This window comes from Gracilinanus agilis, chromosome 2 (genome assembly GCF_016433145.1).
Source record: "Gracilinanus agilis isolate LMUSP501 chromosome 2, AgileGrace, whole genome shotgun sequence".
Classification (NCBI taxonomy): Eukaryota; Metazoa; Chordata; class Mammalia; order Didelphimorphia; family Didelphidae; genus Gracilinanus; species Gracilinanus agilis.
Genome location: NC_058131.1, coordinates 596,133,432 through 596,150,889, shown reverse-complemented (window position 1 = coordinate 596,150,889; position 17,458 = coordinate 596,133,432). Strand labels below are relative to the sequence as shown.

The 17,458-nt window shown below is 37.0% G+C and overlaps 1 protein-coding gene across 1 annotated transcript in view; it reads right to left on the bottom strand.

The window, feature by feature from the left end:
- The window catches only part of AKAP13 (A-kinase anchoring protein 13), a 114,059-nt gene that overhangs the window by 82,612 nt on the left and 13,989 nt on the right, over positions 1 to 17,458 (bottom strand). Inside the window, exons 2-3 of the mRNA XM_044665434.1 lie at positions 11,966 to 12,038; positions 6,546 to 6,685 (exon numbers count right to left, since the gene is read on the bottom strand). Coding sequence (XP_044521369.1) covers positions 6,546 to 6,685; positions 11,966 to 12,038 — 213 coding nt within the window. The remainder of the gene's footprint in view (positions 1 to 6,545; positions 6,686 to 11,965; positions 12,039 to 17,458) is intronic.

Here is a 17,458-nt window from a genome sequence, read left to right as displayed (position 1 = left end):
TCCACCTTAGTTCAGCTCCTATCATCTTCTCAATTACATTATTACCACTCTCTTGGTGGGTTTCCCTGTTTCAGGATTTCCCCTACTCCAGAAGAAGCTGTCAAAGGCACCTAAATGTACATATATGATGTTGTTTAGCCATTTTCCAATTGTGTCTGACTCTCTATCTTTATCCAGCTCATTTTATAACTGAGTGTGCAGAAGGACTAGCAACTCAGGGGTGAGGCTTCCTCAGTCCTTTTCAGGGTTGCTCACCCACCTTTGGTATCCATCTTTCCTCCAGCTCTCACTAGTGGCTCCAAGAAGCTGGAGCTTGCTCAGCAACCACACCCAAGTAAAACCATCTTGGCAGGTGTGAGTTGGTCATCCCCAAGCATGTGAAGACCTTCCCTGGTTGAATGGGCACATGACAACAGTGTGTTCCACTAGCCATGAAGGAAGCTGGAGCAGGCACTGTGGAACCTTTAGCACTTGGTCGGACACCAAAAGATGCCAAGATCATCTCCTAAATCCCAGGCCATCGCCAGTCATCCTGACTTTTGTCTTGTCATGGCCTGAAATCTGGTAGATGTTGTCACTGGACTTCAATAGCTCCAAAAGAGAATGAAACTTATGACTTTGTGCAACTCTGCCTCATTTAAATATAATTCATGCACGATTTAAAATATCATTGCATGGTGTCATTGGTCCTCTTCAAAAATGAAAGACTACTGACAAGAACTCCAGAAAAATCTTACATGCTGCTACTGAAATTATTTTCCTAAAGCACAAATCTGACATATCACTCCCTTACTCAAACAACTCCAGTGGCTTCCTGTTGGACCTAGGAGAAACCTAGCACAAAACCTAGCTTTCAAGCATTACTGGACATTACTCCCTCTTCCACACTCTCAGATCCAGCCAAACTGACTGTCTTTCTCTTCTTTATTCCAAACATGCCATATCTACCATTTCAGTGCATTCCTACTGGCTGTCCTCCAAGCCTAGAATATATAGCTTCTTTACCTCTCTGCTTCACAGAGTCCCTCTTTCCTTTAAGAATGATTTATTATAGGCCTGCAGGGGAGGAAAAGATAATTCTAGTGATAGTTTCTGCTAGGAGGTTCTATTTTCATTTTTATTTACCTATCAAAATTAGGTATGATACTTATAAGTCATCACCAATGAAATTAAAACTTTATACTTTAGGATATCAGCAATCCTTAAAAAAGTAAAAACAAACAAAAAAACTCATAAAGCATAATTAGTGAAATTCTAGTAAGATTTTTGAAATAAAAAATTGCCTAATCATTTATTGTTTTGCCTTAAAGATCATATCACATGAATGATGGCAGGACCAAGAAGGGGAGCTGTTATCTGATTTTGATCAATAAAGAAAGCTAGCTGGTGAAGCAAAAAGAATGGGAACCCTATATCAGATTTTTAGAAAACTGACATTCATAATACTCAGACAAACAATAAGTAGGATTTCATGGTCTGAAATCTGGTAGATGTTGTCAGATCAGAAGGGACTGGTTAAGTCTCAAGCATGAAATTTAAAAGAAACAAGTTCAAAGAGAAGGAAAAGCAATATTGTCTAAAAAGACTGGTGTGGGTATACAGAAGATGGAAAAAAGGACAAGTAACAGAGGATGAATACAAACATAGGCTAGTCCTAAGGGAATTGGGTCAAAAGTACCTAAAACTCAGCATAAGAAGACCCCGTGAAGAAAGTTAAAACAAAACAGCAATAACAAAGAGAAACAGAAACAGACAAGAGGAAAGGCTGGGAGTGGGGGACAGGGGAGAGAGAAAAAGGGAGAGGGAATGAGAAGAAGGAAAGGGAGAAAAGGAGTGAGAGAGAGAGATTCAAGAAAGAAAAGAACTATTGCTATGAGTAGTGGAAATAATGAAAATAGATTGACAGAGAAGGTAAAATTTTATTCAATTCTTATTTTCTCTGTCTATAACAATGATCTCTGGTCTGCAGAGGATGTAAAAAATGGTTAATATGGAGTCAATACAAAAATAGAGAGATAGTAAGAGAGTACTTTGCCCTTGATGAGTTGAAGTAATCAAGCCCAGAAATCCGGAAAGAACTGGTGGGCATAACCGCTGAATTACTACTATCAATGAGCTTTGAAAGGCCAGAAAGAAAGAAATAGTTGCCATAAGAAAGGGAAAAGACAAATATTACAATTTTCAAAAAAGGGAAGGCTGTGGCTTATGTAAACTGTAGGCCTAGGAACCCACATTAATTAGACATTTTAGAATTTTTCCTTGAATCTAAAGCAAATGGGAATGCTATTGATATAGCAACATACTTAGAATTGGAAGGAGCTTTGTGAAATTATTTAGAGTCTAACACCCTCGTCTAGTAGACAAAGACCAAAGATATTAAGGGACTTGCCCAAGGTCACCTAAGTTATAAGGGATGGATCCAAAACCCAATGTTCTTTCTACTCTAAATACAGTGACCCTAGTTTCCCCAAGTTTTAGATGCTGACAAAGTCCCCCAAGCTATCAAAGTGGAGAAGATGGTTAAATGTGAATGAATGACATATGGTCAGGTTAATTTAGAACTGGAAAATGGTTATATCAAAGAGGAGTCACTAGTAATCATATCAACTTTGAAGGAAGATTTTAATAGTGTTTCTAACATTGTTTGAATCAAATATAATGAATGATTTGGAAAAATGAATTGATAAACATGTCTAACAAGCTTGCAGATGACACAAAGGTAGGAGGAATGATTAGCCATAATGCATATAAAATTAGCATACCAAAAAGTCCTGAAAAATTGGAACAGTGGGAAAAATTTAGGATTAAACTTAGGAGGGAGAAATATAGTTTTATACTTGGGTTCAAAAAATCAACTTTATAAGAAGAGAGAAATGAACCCATGTGAGAAGTTCATTTGAAAAAGGATTGGGCATTTTAGAGGACTGTGAACTAAATAGTAATTTGGCTATCAAAAAATTCTCTATCATCTCAGGCTACATTAAGAGAAGCATTGAGTCCCAAAATAAGGATATAACATATACCTAGCCAGGCAACAATAGTAATTATGAGAATAATAACTAACATTTATATAGCACTTATGTGCCAAACACTGTGCTAAGCACTATACAAGTATTATCTCATTTGATCCTTACAACAACCCTGGGAGGTAAGTGCTATTATTATCTTCATTTTTAAAGATGAGAAACTAAGGCAAACAGAATAAGTGACTTGTTCAGGATCATACAGCTAGAAAGTATATGAAGACAGATTGGAACTTGGGATCTTCCTGATTGTAGTCCTGACTATGCCTCACTGAACTGCCCCTAACATAACATGTCCAGACTATGGACAGACTGGGATAACTTCTGGGCATTGCATTGTAGTAAAGGCATTGATAAATGGCAAGCTAAAGGAAGTCAACCAGAATAGTGAAGGGCCTTAGGGATTAGAGTCATTCTGCTTAGCCTTAAAGGGCAGAACCAGAAGTAAAGAAGACTTGAAAGTAGCAAAGAGACAGAATGGCGCTTGAAGGAAAAAAAAAATCCATTTGCTTTTGGTGTGACTACAAAGCAGATTCTATTCATTCTTTTTCTAATACAGTTCAGAGTAGGTAGGCTTGAAGAAATTTTCCACAACCACAATGAAAAGAGTATTGGGTTTGTAGAGAGAGAACCTGGGTCCTAACTCTGTTATAATCCATGTGACTATGGTTAAGTCACTTAATTCTCAAAGCCTCAGTTACATCATCTCTAAAATGAAGGATTTCATACTAGATGACCTTAGAATACTCTTTTCTAGCTTAAAATATTTGATTCAATAAATCTGTTAAAAGTTAAATATCACCTTGCTGATTTAAGTAAAAAAGAAAAAGACATTGAACCTAAAGAATTGCGTTTACAAGTTAATGGGGAATAAATGGTTAATATGGAGGAAAAAAAAAACCCTGACATATATGTTATATTGTAAAACAAAAATAAGCAAAATAAAAAATGACTTCCCTCCCCCCAACCTTTAAGGTCAGAATCACACAAATGTTTGTAGGAAATGACCTAATGTGCCTTTCATGGCTCACAGAAGAGGATGTTGCAATTTGAGACTGTTCTTCAAGTGAGAAAGAAGATGATTGGATCATGGGAATAAGTCCTGCCAGAATCTAAGTGCTCATTGTTTAGATTAATTTAAAATGATTTCATCTCTGAAGAGGAACTTTGAATAAGTAGTTGATGATTTGTGTATTAGTGTAGTGTTTTTACGAATCACTTAGAATAAAACAGGAATTACGAACACTGAACACAAACCAGAAGTCAGAAGCTCAGAACACTTCTATTCCTATATAAACTTTTAAAATAGGAATACTAGATAAAAGACCAAACACAAGAGGGTTTTCTTTATGATTCTTATCCTGTCCAATTTTAGGGTGACCTGGAAAAAAAGTCAAAAGTATGATTTATCTTGTATCTCTTCAGATCAGAAGGTCCCCAAAGTTTTAAATTTTTCCTATATCACTTGATTTTACACATATATAAAAGTTCATTTGTTTTCACATTTTAAAAATTGCATCAGTTTATTTATCCCATAAGCTTGCCAAAAGCAGCAAAGGCAGCTGACATAAAGGTTAATGAAAATCACATATGTAGCTTCATTCAGGCCAAATGTACAGTTCAATAAGTAGACCTCCCTGGTAATTTGCAGAGATCTGGGATTATGCAGGAACAACAAAATAATTTTAAAAATCAGACTGCTATAGTAGAAAGAGTACTGAGCTTAAAAGTCAGAAGACTAGATCACAAGTCTCAACTATATCGTTTATTCACTATGTGATTATATAAGCAAGTCACTTAACATTACTCTTTGAGTCTTAGAATCCTGACTAAAAAATAACACTCATGTTACCTTTTTCACCAGGTTGTTATAAAGAAAACACTAAATAAATGAGGTCAGATATTTTGGTGCAAATTAGAGAGAAGACAAGAATAATTAAAAATTCATTAAACAACAAAGATTAGTTAATATGATTTCAGACGTGTGTACATCACTCAGAAAGGTATGCTCTTTAAGAATGAGAATTCTTTTGGGAATTATCAGAGGCCTTTCAAAGTCCTAGTATTTAGAAACTCAAAGTCAAACTAGAAAAGCACCAAGTCTTTGGATTTTGTTAGTTTTCCTCTCCTTGAAAATCAAGGGATGAAAAATTTTCTGACATAAAGATTTGTTTCATGAGAGGAAAGTCAATCTTTGGGATAAATCATTCCAGAAAATATTAATAGTAATCCTAAAGTTTCCATTTTAAATCTTCTCCAGAACTCACTCGAAATACTGGGCTGAATTAAAGAAATAAGGTAGAGAGTGGAGAGTAGGAAACAAGCTATAAATGTGGGAGAAGCTAAATAAAACCAGAGCAAAGTAGACTGATGAAGAGAATAAATTCCCCAAAGGTCCAAATGAATTTTAGAACAGAACCTATGGGACTTGTTTAAACCTTCCTCACTCTACAGTTATCCTGACACATTGCCTAGAACAAGGAGTAACTTAAACAACCCTTATCAAGTAGTTATATCAGGTACCATAAAAGGGGGAGGGGCACCATTTCTCATACATATTTATACATAGAGCAGCCAATTTTTTTCTCTTTTACACACACACACACAGACCTCAATCTTGGCACAACCCCTCCACCCCCCACTAGAGCTGCTATGCTTAGTATGGGAAAGCCTTTGCTTAATGTTCTCTCTTAATGAAACAAATAGAACTCTTTTTAGCTAGATTCAGGCAAACAAGCAAACCACCCCCTTCATTAGTGAAGCCTCAAATTACATGTAAACACTAGTTCCATGATTCCTGCTAATACTGCACTTGAGCCACTCCAGGCAGCCAGGCAAAGTTTCCCAGTGGTGATTCTGAAGGTTCCCATTAAGCAAACTGGGTGAAGAGGGATGATATCACTAAGGCCAGGAAGGAGCTCTGGGTCCAACCACATTCATCAGAAATGACACTATGACCAATTTATAGTACATGACATCATTTAGTCTAGGCTGTGGTCGCTTCTTGCCCACTGGAAAGAGCTCACTGTCATCTGGCATGATTTAAGCAAAAGAACTTCCACCATTTGCTTAAGATGCAATGTATGTTTTAAAGCCTGAAACAAGAAGCCATGATTTTGTGCACAACAGAAGTGAGCAATGCCATTTGGTAAGCTATCCAAGCTTTAATTTCTTTCCCTTAAGGATAGTTCTTACTTTCAAGTTTGGAATCTAGAGAAAGGGGCAAAAGAAACTGAATTATGGCTGGTAAGACTGAACAATGGTGATCAAAATGCGAGTAATCTTTTTTCCCTGATAAACCCTTACCTTCCACCTTAGAATTAGTATTGGTTTCAAGGCAGAAGAATGGTAAGGGGTAGGCAATGGGAGTTAAGTAGCTTGCCCAGAGTGACACAGCTAGGAAGTGTCTGAGGTCACATTTGAACCCAGGACCTCCTGTCTCTGGATCTGGCCCTCGATCCACTGAGTGACCCAGCTGCCCCCAATAAGCAATCTTAATGAAGGGAAAGAACCCAAATATACCTTTGTAAAGATAATGCTGTCATCCATTTCATCACTGGGAGAAGGGAAGAGGTCAGAATCGCTGCCAGATTCTCTTTTAAGAACACCCTGCGATGAGGCACACTCTCTACCCAGTCCAACTTCTAAGAAGTTTTCGCATTCTGCAAAATAAATATTAAAATACACGTTATTTTAAATGGTAAAAATCAGGCTTTTCTTTCTATTCCAGTAGTCTGCCTGCACATGTTAGACATCCAGAAAAGCTATAAAGGAAACATGGGCAGAACTGAAACTTTCTGTTCTATAATCTTAATTCTAGGTATCTGGACAGGAACTAGAACTGTTTCTGTTAATTCTCCCTATTTCATACCATTAGAGTCACTCTAAGACATTTAAGAGGCTGCAGATGTCTATATATGTCTTTATGCAAAAGAGATAAAGTGTGACTTAGAAGACCTATTCAACTTTTTAAAAAACTATCTAAACATCAGTGCTTTTTCCGTCTCCTTAGAGAATAATCTTGCAATCAAGAATAAGAATGCCATTACTGAAATGTTTAGCAATAAGGTATGAACTAATTCCTGTTATTAATTCACATCTGTATAGTTTAAAAATTACAAAGACAATTATGAACTAGCCCCTTTTTAGGTTTTTAGGATAACTAAAATATTAAAAACAAGGAATAAAGTTGTAAAAAGTCAATTTTAACTTTAAATGTTGATTTGGTTTAAATTTAAATTTTGATTTGTTTGTTGGCAAAATATATAGTGAAATAAATACTTCATTTTCACCTATGGTCCTCAGATGCTTTATGCCAAAGACAGAATAGCTAAAAAATAGAAAAATCTACATTCCCCTTGAATATAGTTGTCAAGTATTGGGACTGGTCAGAGTATTCTGATAAATGGTCTATTAGCTTTTGATTTTTGGTATTCATTAGACTAGCAGAAAAAGGAATGTCAGAAGCATATAAATGGATTTTAGTAAATCATTTCACCATCTCTCCTGATATTGTTATGGATAAGACAGAGAAATGTGAGCTGAATGACAGTAAGGTTTCATGTTTTCAGAGTTAGCTGAATGACTGTGCACAAAGAGTATTAATAAATGGATTGTTGTCAACTTGGAGCTTGTCACAGACTTCTATTGTAGTCTCTGTACTGTTAAACATATGTTGCTATCTTTTTGTTTTTAAATCAGCAGTCTGGAAGAAGACATAGAAAACAAATCCATCTAATTTGTGTGACAAAACAGAGAGGAAGCTAATGGCTGGTTTAAAAAAATTTAGAATAATATTGATAGGTTTGAATGTTGGTGATACACCAACAATGCCAAATTAATAGCTATAGGGTATCTGAATCAAGAGAGACAATAGATTTATGGTGTTCTACATACTAGCCAGACTGCCTTTGGAATACTATATTGATATCTAGTGGTCGATTTTTAAAATAGGGGCAAGAACAAACTACGACCTATACCAGGTGACCAGGTTGGCAGCAGGTTTAGAAACAAACATGCCTTATATGATATATGGAACACAGAGAAATTTCATTTTTAGTGCTCTAGAAGACAGAATTTTCATCAAACCAGAAAGAGCTTTCTACAATGGAATAAGCTGCTTTACCGAGTCTGTTAGTCTCCTAACTATTCTTTTCAAATCACATCTTATCTTTGCTCTCTGTCAAACACCTTGCAGAACTGTCACTTCTCTGCTCAAGAAGCTTCAGTGGCTCCCAATTGCCTAGGAATAACATCTTTAATCAGCCATATTTGGCACTTAAAGCCCTTTAAAATGTGGTTCTAGTTCACTTCCTCACATTGACCTCATATTATTCTATGAATTCTATGCTCCTGACAGATTGGCCTACCTATTACTCCTTGCATAAATATTTGTTATATAAAACATTTCATCTCTTTCCTCTGTATTTTTTATGCAGGCTACCCTTCATTTCTGGAATACTCTCCCATCTCATGCTTCCTGGAAGGTCCCAGAGGGCAAGGGCTTTCTCATTTTGTATTTGTATACCCAGCCCCAAGGCTCTAAAAATGCTTGGAACTTATTGGCAGTTTACAAATTTACTGATTGACAGTTTTGCTCAATCGTTCAATTCTCATCACTGGATGAGTTCAAGAAAAAAAACCTAATCGGTCAAGAGTGTTACTGAAGTGATGCCTACATGGTGTAGGATTTAGGACCAGACACTGACATGAGAGCCCTTTGAATTTCAATTCAACAAACTATTTTTATGAAGCCTCATTGTTCCATGTTCTGTTCTGGGTGAGGTACAAATTTAAGTAAAATATGGTTTCCCCTCATAAAAAAAGATCTCACTCTTCTTACCACTTGAATTTATTTGTTGTGTTCCTTCCAGCAGAAGGTAAGAGAGGGAATAGAAAACTAACTCTGCTAAGTGGCTACATATCAACCCTGGACTGGGCCTAGCATCTGTGCCATACTCTGCCCTTCCCTTCCCCCTCCCCAAACCACCTGCTTGCTATAAGCCTGCTGACATCTGGAAAAAGCTGAGATACTGGGAAGCATGAACACAGAGGCAAAATGGAAGAAAAGAAAATTTAAGCTAAAACTTTAGGGAAAAAAACTGAACACCCAGTTCCCACCCATCTGCAAACATTTCTGCATGTGATACCCCGAAAGGAACAGTTTTGGTGTCTGTTGGCAGAAGGCTGGTTGGAAACATTTATATTCAACAGATCATTCATGCTTCACAAAATCCAGACTGTGTATGGAATCAAGGCGTATTAGAGGGTGTGGTCTTTCCATCCTTTTTCCCATTTGGAAAATCTGAACCTCCAGTCTGCAGTGGGGGAAAAATGAGGAGCCAGGAGGGAGTAAAAAGGCCAAGAAAAGGCTGTAACAGCAACTATGCCTCACTGCTCACAATCCTGCTGGCTGCCTAACAAACCACGTCCAAATTCCAGACTGAAACAGAAACCAGCTCAGTGACGTTCTGATGGAAAATTCATAAGGTAGTTCCAGATTCAAGGCTGGTGGAAGCTCCTCTCCCAGAAAGTAAATCCAAGTAGGTATTGCAGTGGGCCATAAAGCCAAGTATGGGTCAAAAGGGGCACAGTAAGTGGGAAAACACAATAGTAACAAGGCAAACGTGGGAAAGAGGCAAAAGGAAAATCCACCCACACCCTAAATCACATGATAGAAGTTTCCAAAAATGAAAAGTTAACTGATCTTCCCTTTTTTTAAGCAAACACTCTTTCATGACTGATACACAGAATTTGTAAATTGTCTGGTTGTTGTGGTCCAGCACACACCTAGTTATCCCCACTGAGATATATGGCAGCTGAGAAAGCTGTATTTAAAAGACCTGGAGTGGTTTCCTCAGACAGGGACAATCATCCTGCTTTACTCTGGGAAGGTTAGGATGCTCCTGGATATTAGGTTGGGTTCTGGGTGCTGCATGTTAGGAAGGACTGTGACAAAGGTGGATAGTGTCCAAAAGAAGATAGCCAGGAAAGGGAAGGTGCTTTATTTCATTCCATAAGAAGATTTAATAGAGGCTTAAATTATTAAAATGTGACTGGGGAAAGTTTGGTAAAATAAAGTAACATACATAAATGTTAATTTATGGTTTTTCTAAGTCAATAAATATACAGCCAGTAGGAATCATTTCTATTTGAGTTTGACAATACTTCTGCAGAGTCATTTTAAATTGAATATTCACTGGAAAGAAATTATATTTGGGGGAAAGGAAGGTATAAAACAATATACAATAGGTAGCTAAAAGCCATGATTACCCAATCTCCCTGGGTATTTGTCCTTGAAGAAGAAGGCAAACTTTTACCTATAAAACTCAAGCAAAAATACCCTGAAATCATGATGGAAGGGTGCTTAAGGCCAGAACCTTGAATATAAAATCCAGGGAAAAACAAACAAACTATTAACACTTTAAATTTTGGCAAGGTGAAAGACAAATCTGGAAAATAATCAAGATTTGGTCCTATGATGAATGTTCGACTTCCTCAAACATCTGAATTAAACATATTGAGATAATTCACAAAACTTAATTCTGGTGTCATAGCTTATTTTTCTATACACAGTAACTTATGGACTAGTGTGTTTTATACAGTAACTAGTTAACCAACATTTGTCAAAAGAATGAGTAAGAGGAATACGGTTTTTTTCCCTTTATATTGGAGCAGATTTTGATGCTTTTAAACTGGAAGAGGCAACTGCAAGGTGAGTGGCCAGATAGGAAGGGAAGGAGGGTTTCTATACTATCCACCATGTGCCAGACACTGTGCTAAGCGCATAACAATATCTCATTTAATCCTCACAACCTTACAGGTGGGTATTGCTATTATATTCACTTTACAAATGAAGAAACTGAAGCAAACAGAGATTAAGTGAATTGTCCATGGTGGCACAGCCAGTAAGTGTCTGAGGCTAGATTTTTTTAGCTGAGGTCTTCCAGACTCCAGGTCCAGCACCCTATCCCACTATATCACCTACATGCCCCTATGTTATTTTTTAAGTACCTTTGGGATAGTAACATTAGCAAGTTGAGGATGTTTATGAAGTATCTGGAGGTGGAATATTTTAAGTAATCATCTGAATCACATCCTTCAGTATAGGCCTGCTAGTAGAATTTCCTTGGCTAAATAACTAATTTTAAAAAAGGGCCCAGAGATAGAGACGTGGGTAGAGATGCGGTCAGTCATTCTTAAAATATAACACGCACAACAGGAAAATGAAGTTTACAATCAAAAAGAACAAAATTCAGCCCAGAATATGAATTTATCAGTTTGTAATAGGAACACTGCCTCATAATCATTTATTATTTCATCCACATACTGCTCCTAATGAGATAGGAGGGCAACAACTTAGAGAGGGAGGGATATGACCTATGTCACCAAATGAGTCTAGATTGAAAGTTGGCTTTCCTAACCACAAAACATATGCTCAGAACACTAACATCTTGGGTCTCCCATAGAAATTTACTCTGTTGTAAGTCACTAGCCGGTTGCCAATATTTCAAATTATCAAGAAAAGGCTCAATCTCGGACAGTGCTAGCATGGTTCTTAATGACCATATGCACTTACTTTTCTGCATACCTCTCCTTCCCTGCCCCCACCAAAACTGTCCACATCATGTGTTTGTAACAAGGTTGGCTTCAACAGCCTCTTAATGACTCATAAGAGACATGTGTGAAGTTTATTACTGTAGAAATCAAGCTAGAGTAATTACATGTGCTCATTCTCAATTCCTCAAGTTGGTCAGGATGAGTGCAAACAAAATATCCTCAAATTATATAGATCCACTCCTTTTTGTGGTAGGGCTAGTAGAAGGAGAATATGATTCAAAGTAAAATATTTTGTATTTAGAGACAGATTCAGTTATAAAGAGTTATTTATTTTTTTGATCAGCTATTCAAATAAATTCATCAAATGTTGAAGAACTGCTTACCTGTGGTCTGTTTTGGAGCCAACAGTGATGGATCTGGGCATGATTCTATGGTACACCAGTTTTCCCGGTTTATCTGAAAGAACATGACATAAAATTAAGACCCAGACAGTGAAGTAGATAACTAAGCTGCTGCTTAAAATTTAACTCAAACTGCAACCTTTTAACTCAACCTTTTCCTTTAATCATGAGTGAAATGATTTCAAGAAAAAGAACTTCATTTAGGATGAAGGGAGCCTGTTTAAGGAAGGCAAATATGGATACTATGCCTGAGTAAAAACCAAGTCTGTATGAGACTAACATGGAGGAAAAAAGTCAAAGAAGAAATGAACCAAACCACAGGCTACAACAGCCAAACCCCAATTTGATGTCCCAACTCAAGAATTATTGCTAAAACATAAAGCAAATAAAACAAAAACTTCCTAACCACCCACTCACGACAAAAACACCAATATTTCATTATCACGCTGCTCAATCTTTGCTGTACCTAAAGTACTCAAACCCTTAACCTTAATAGAAAAAACCATGGTTACTGAACAATGGAAACAAATCAACACTTTAAATCTGTATGTAATAAAATTTATAAGCTCTAAATCAGATTTTCAGATGAAATAAACTCAATATATTTATTATTTTAGTCATTAGAGCACTTATGAGTTAGAGGGGAAGGGGGAGGACTTCCAGGCTATTCTTAAGTAACTAGTATGCTAATTAAGTATATTGTACTATGTATAATATACTTGTTTGTGGAACAGAATTGCACATGTTAAAAAAGAATAAGACATCCAGAGATTTGGGGGATGGCATTACTACCAACTAAAGACCAAAGAACAATGGGAAAATGCTGATTCATAGCATATAATTAAACTGTTTACAATAGTCTGCCAAAAACTCAAAGAGTACATAAAACTATTAGAAAAAGGTTTGTATTCTAACTCAAGTCATCCCATAAGTAACAAAATGAAAGTATTTACACAGGTTCCACCAATGCCCTTTTTTCTTCCTGGTGGGTTGCAAATTTAATTGGTTCATAATAATATACTAGTGCTGGGGCTATAAACATGAAAATAAGAGGAGAATTAATCAGGCCTTCTAGTGGCAAAATTGATGGCATACAGATACGCATAAAATTCAAGTATGTGAAAGTAACTCCAAACATTCCATTCTTTAGCTCTTACACAATCAAACAGTTCTATAAAATTTGTTTCATGTACACTATAGAGTATTATTTAGTACAGAAGAATTTCTTTGTTGACCCGAAAGTAGAAACAGTCAAATTAAGGGCCAAAACTTATGCTGATTTTTGTGGAATCAGTTCATCTGCCAACAAAGACACATACAAGGACATCATGAATATACACTTGCAGACAATTTGAGAGACAAATTTAAGTACATGGCCAACCTGGGATTATACATCCCAGAGACTGATATCAAAGCAACTACTCTTTCTACCACATCATGAGCCTTCAACTGTTTTGTCCCTACATAGAAACTGCTGACAAAATGCAAGAAGGAATCTATAAAACGAAACCTCTTCTCCATGGCCCTGCCTTTAAGAACTTTTTTAAAAAAAATTTTTGACTTCACCTAGGCAATAAAGTAGATAGAATACTTAGCCTGGAATCAAGAAGACCTGAATTCAAATCCAGCCTCAGACACTTTAACAGCTGTGTGACCCTGGGGAAATTATTTAATCTGTTTAACTCAGTTTCCTCAACAGCAAAAATATCCAGAATTACACCAATTAAATTGAAACATGTCTGGCTATCTGGCTGTCTCTCCTTCTTCTTCTTCTCTCTCTCTCCATATACATGTAAATAATGAAAAATGCTTATATTAAACTTTTTTCTCAGAGATATATTTTAAATGAAGACTGAAAACAAATATTATTTAATTTCATCTTCACAATAATCCAGAAGTAGGTGCTATTATTATTATCTCCATTTACATTTGAGGAAACTGAGGCAAATGACAACTCTTCTGCCCAGGGTCACACATACCTAGTAAGAATATGAGGCCAAATTTGAACTCTTGTCTTCTTTACTATAGGCCCAGCACAAAGACAGACAGGCAGACAGGCAGAGAGACAGACAAACACATACACACCCTACCTATTTGCCTGAAAGTTTTGCAAAGTGGATAATCCTTTGAAAAGTCATTCTCTAAGTGATTTTAATTTTAAGTTCTTGAATAGAAAGTTTCTTAACTAAGCATGTTTATCTACCAATAAAGTTAGCATCATTAATATGGCAGCTAGAATATTAAAATAAACTTATTCTCAGTAATATTAACCAAAAAAGGGAGCTTAAAAACCAGCAGTAAAACTTAAAACATAATTTCAGGGTTTTTTTCCCCTTTGTTTAAGGTACTGAACTTATCTTCTAGGAAAGGAGGCTACTTTTAAGAAAGGCAATTTCTCTAGACACAGTCTAGGAATCAGAATTATGCCAACATACAACAAATGGCTAAAATTTATTCACTGTACATTTATCCATCCATCCAAACATATATTAAATGCCTTAAGTACATTACAAAAAAAGTTAGAAAAAATACAAGAGTAAGAAGCACATGGAATTGTTCTAAAGGAATATATAATCTAGTAGGAAATGGGATTTGCATTACAGGAAAACATTTGGGAACATCTGCTGTCATGCAAATTACAGGATTCAAAACAATACATAATTTATAATATGAGTTCCTAAAGTAAAGTCTTCAGTCATTTGTGCCACACACCAAAAAAGGAGAGATTTTGTTCCCCTGAGGGCGGGGGGGGGGGAGGGGGAGTGCAGAAGCCTTCATTTACTAATGGAATCACTCTGGATCCTTTGTATCCATACAAAATAATCAAGTATTCATATTTGGAAATCTGTTCTATATCTATCTCCACTAAAGTCACAATTATGTTTTTTAGAATAACAAGAAGAAGAAGAAGAAAGAAGAAGAAAGAAGAAAGAAGAAAGAAGAAGGAGGAGGAGGAGGAGGAGGAGGAGGAGTTTTAAGACTGTGGTTCTGGGGAAATCCAGAGTTTCAAATTAGTCCTTATTTGTATAGCTAAATCAGTAGTATTATGTGCATATAAGCTTCATTTGAAAAAGAAAATATCTTTATATTTCTAGTACATAATTCCATTTGGCACAATCACAGTAAGAGCAGGTAGCTGGGGATACTCTACCTTGAACCTTTTCAGAGGCTGTATTCTGAATAAGATGGGAACAGCTCAAAACTGCTGATATGAAGGTCAGATGAAACCAATCTACAAATGGAGGGGCTGAGTAAAAACGGTTTCCCCTCCCTAAACTGAAATATTAAAGAGGTTTTCTTGCTAACTTAGCAGCCTTCAACTTGAATAAAAAGCAATAACAGCCGCCATTTATAGGGTATATGTTATCCCATTTGATCCTCACAGCAATCTTGTGGGGAGAGGTAGGTGCTATGCACGGTAAGTGATTTGCCAGGGTCTCAGAGCTAATAAGTATATGAGGTAGAATTTAAACTCATGTCTCTAATTTCATGTCCCACACTGTCCAGTGTGAGGATATAAAAATGGAGAGATCTGGACACCAAATCTTTTGAGGCACAACTCTAGATTTTTCATGTTAGAACACTAATGAGGAAAGAAGAACTATGTCAACTATAAAGTTCTTCATACTTAGCATTTTATTACTTTACTGCACCAAAATTACTATAGTGTATGTTTATTTTTAAAGTTAAGCAGAAATCATGTTTTGACATTTTTTTCTTCTCAGAATTCTGATAAGATAGAGACCCAGCCAATGGATACTCCAGTGCCAAAGATGTGGGTGAGAGCCTTGCTCGTTGCCAGTGAAGAAAGCCGAGTGACCCAAAACTATAATTTTACCAACTCAGTCATCTGAGGGGATGCGTGACCTGCATCTGGAACAGCAGAGTTCCAATCAAGCCCAATTCCTTATTTTGTGGATAAAAAAGGGAGACCCTGAGAAGTTGATAGACATGCCCTAGATCACCCAGGTAAAGATGTCAAACCTCTAACTTGAAATCTAGTATTCTCTTCATTAGCATGCAAGCCTGGAATGAAAGAACCATTTAAGGTTTGTACCCCAAGCAATTCTGCTCTTCCCATGCACCAGAGGCATGAAGAAAATTCATGGAAGCATGAGCTCATAAGCCCAAACATCTGGTTGGGAAGAGATCTGTATTTGAGGGACTGGAGGAGTCTCTGGGGTGGGAGCCAAAATACACCTCTCTCAAGGCTACTTTTGTAGCACCATCTATGGCATGAATGTGGAAAAAGTAGCAACCACTCTCCTCCAACAAATGCAGATCCTTTTTGTGTTTTCCTATCAACCCCAGCAGTTTCTAGAACAGTGTTGGGGGGAGAGGAGGGGCAGACAAACTGCTGAGAGAAGAAGCCCCACCAAATGGGCCACCATTCTAGAACCCAGTGATGAGCCAGGCTCTTACAAGACTCCACTTTCTATATCCCAAACGAACTAGCTCAACGACTTTAAATTTAAAACACTGGAGAAACCTAACTGCACGGCAAAACAAAGGGAAAAATGAACAGGACAATCCAGGAGAGCAAGGGCTGCTCAGTGGCATTCTAGACCACATGGGAATAATTGGTGGCAACCGGCTCTCATTTCCCTCTTGTCAAATGTAAAGAACTCCTCTTTGGTGGATCCTTCCCTTCATTTCCATGGCCCAGAGGGATGTGTGGGGAGAACCAGAAAAAAACATAGGGTCCACTGATTTCTACCTTTAAAACAATCTTCTCTTCTCTGAGAATGGCTAAACATCACCATTCAGGAGTCCATGCTGGCTGATACCCCTAATTGTAACTGTCCCCTACAACCCTGCCTCTTCCAATACTCCTATATATATGAATATTGTATCCTCCAGTAGAATTTTATAAACTTAAGTGTTGGAACTGCTCCCCCCAACTGAACCCCCCCTTAATCCCTAGTAACTAGTGAGTGGAACATGAGTGGGTGGAAAAGGGTGGATTACTGTAAATCCTAAGAAGGTAAACATTTGAATCCATGCATTCAGATGAGGCTGTAGAAAATAGGAGTTTCTAAAAGAAGTCTATTCTTAAAAGAAGGTTGGTATCTGCCCGAGCCAATAGGGCATCAGTTTCCATCATTCTAGACATTTTCCTTGGGGACTTTCCCTTGGGGGTAGGTATGACTATATCTGAAACATAATATTGCTTCCTTAAATCTCATTCCCAGGTTTTCTAGTTGTTGTTTTTTTAATGGAAACAGAAATCCTAAAATAAAGAATCTCCCTAAAAACATTTAATTTCTACTTCTGGGGAGAAAAGTGAATAATAAAAGGGCTGTGGGCATCTTTTGTGAAGTCTGAGAAGGTAGCCACTATTTAAAAGGTTTGAAGAATGGTTTACTTGCCTTGGAAATAAAATCAAAGTTACAATCAATAATTGCCCTTTCTGCTTCCCAGAAATTATTTCTAAATCAAAGTCTTCAGTGTATCTGAGATTGCATAGATTTAGGG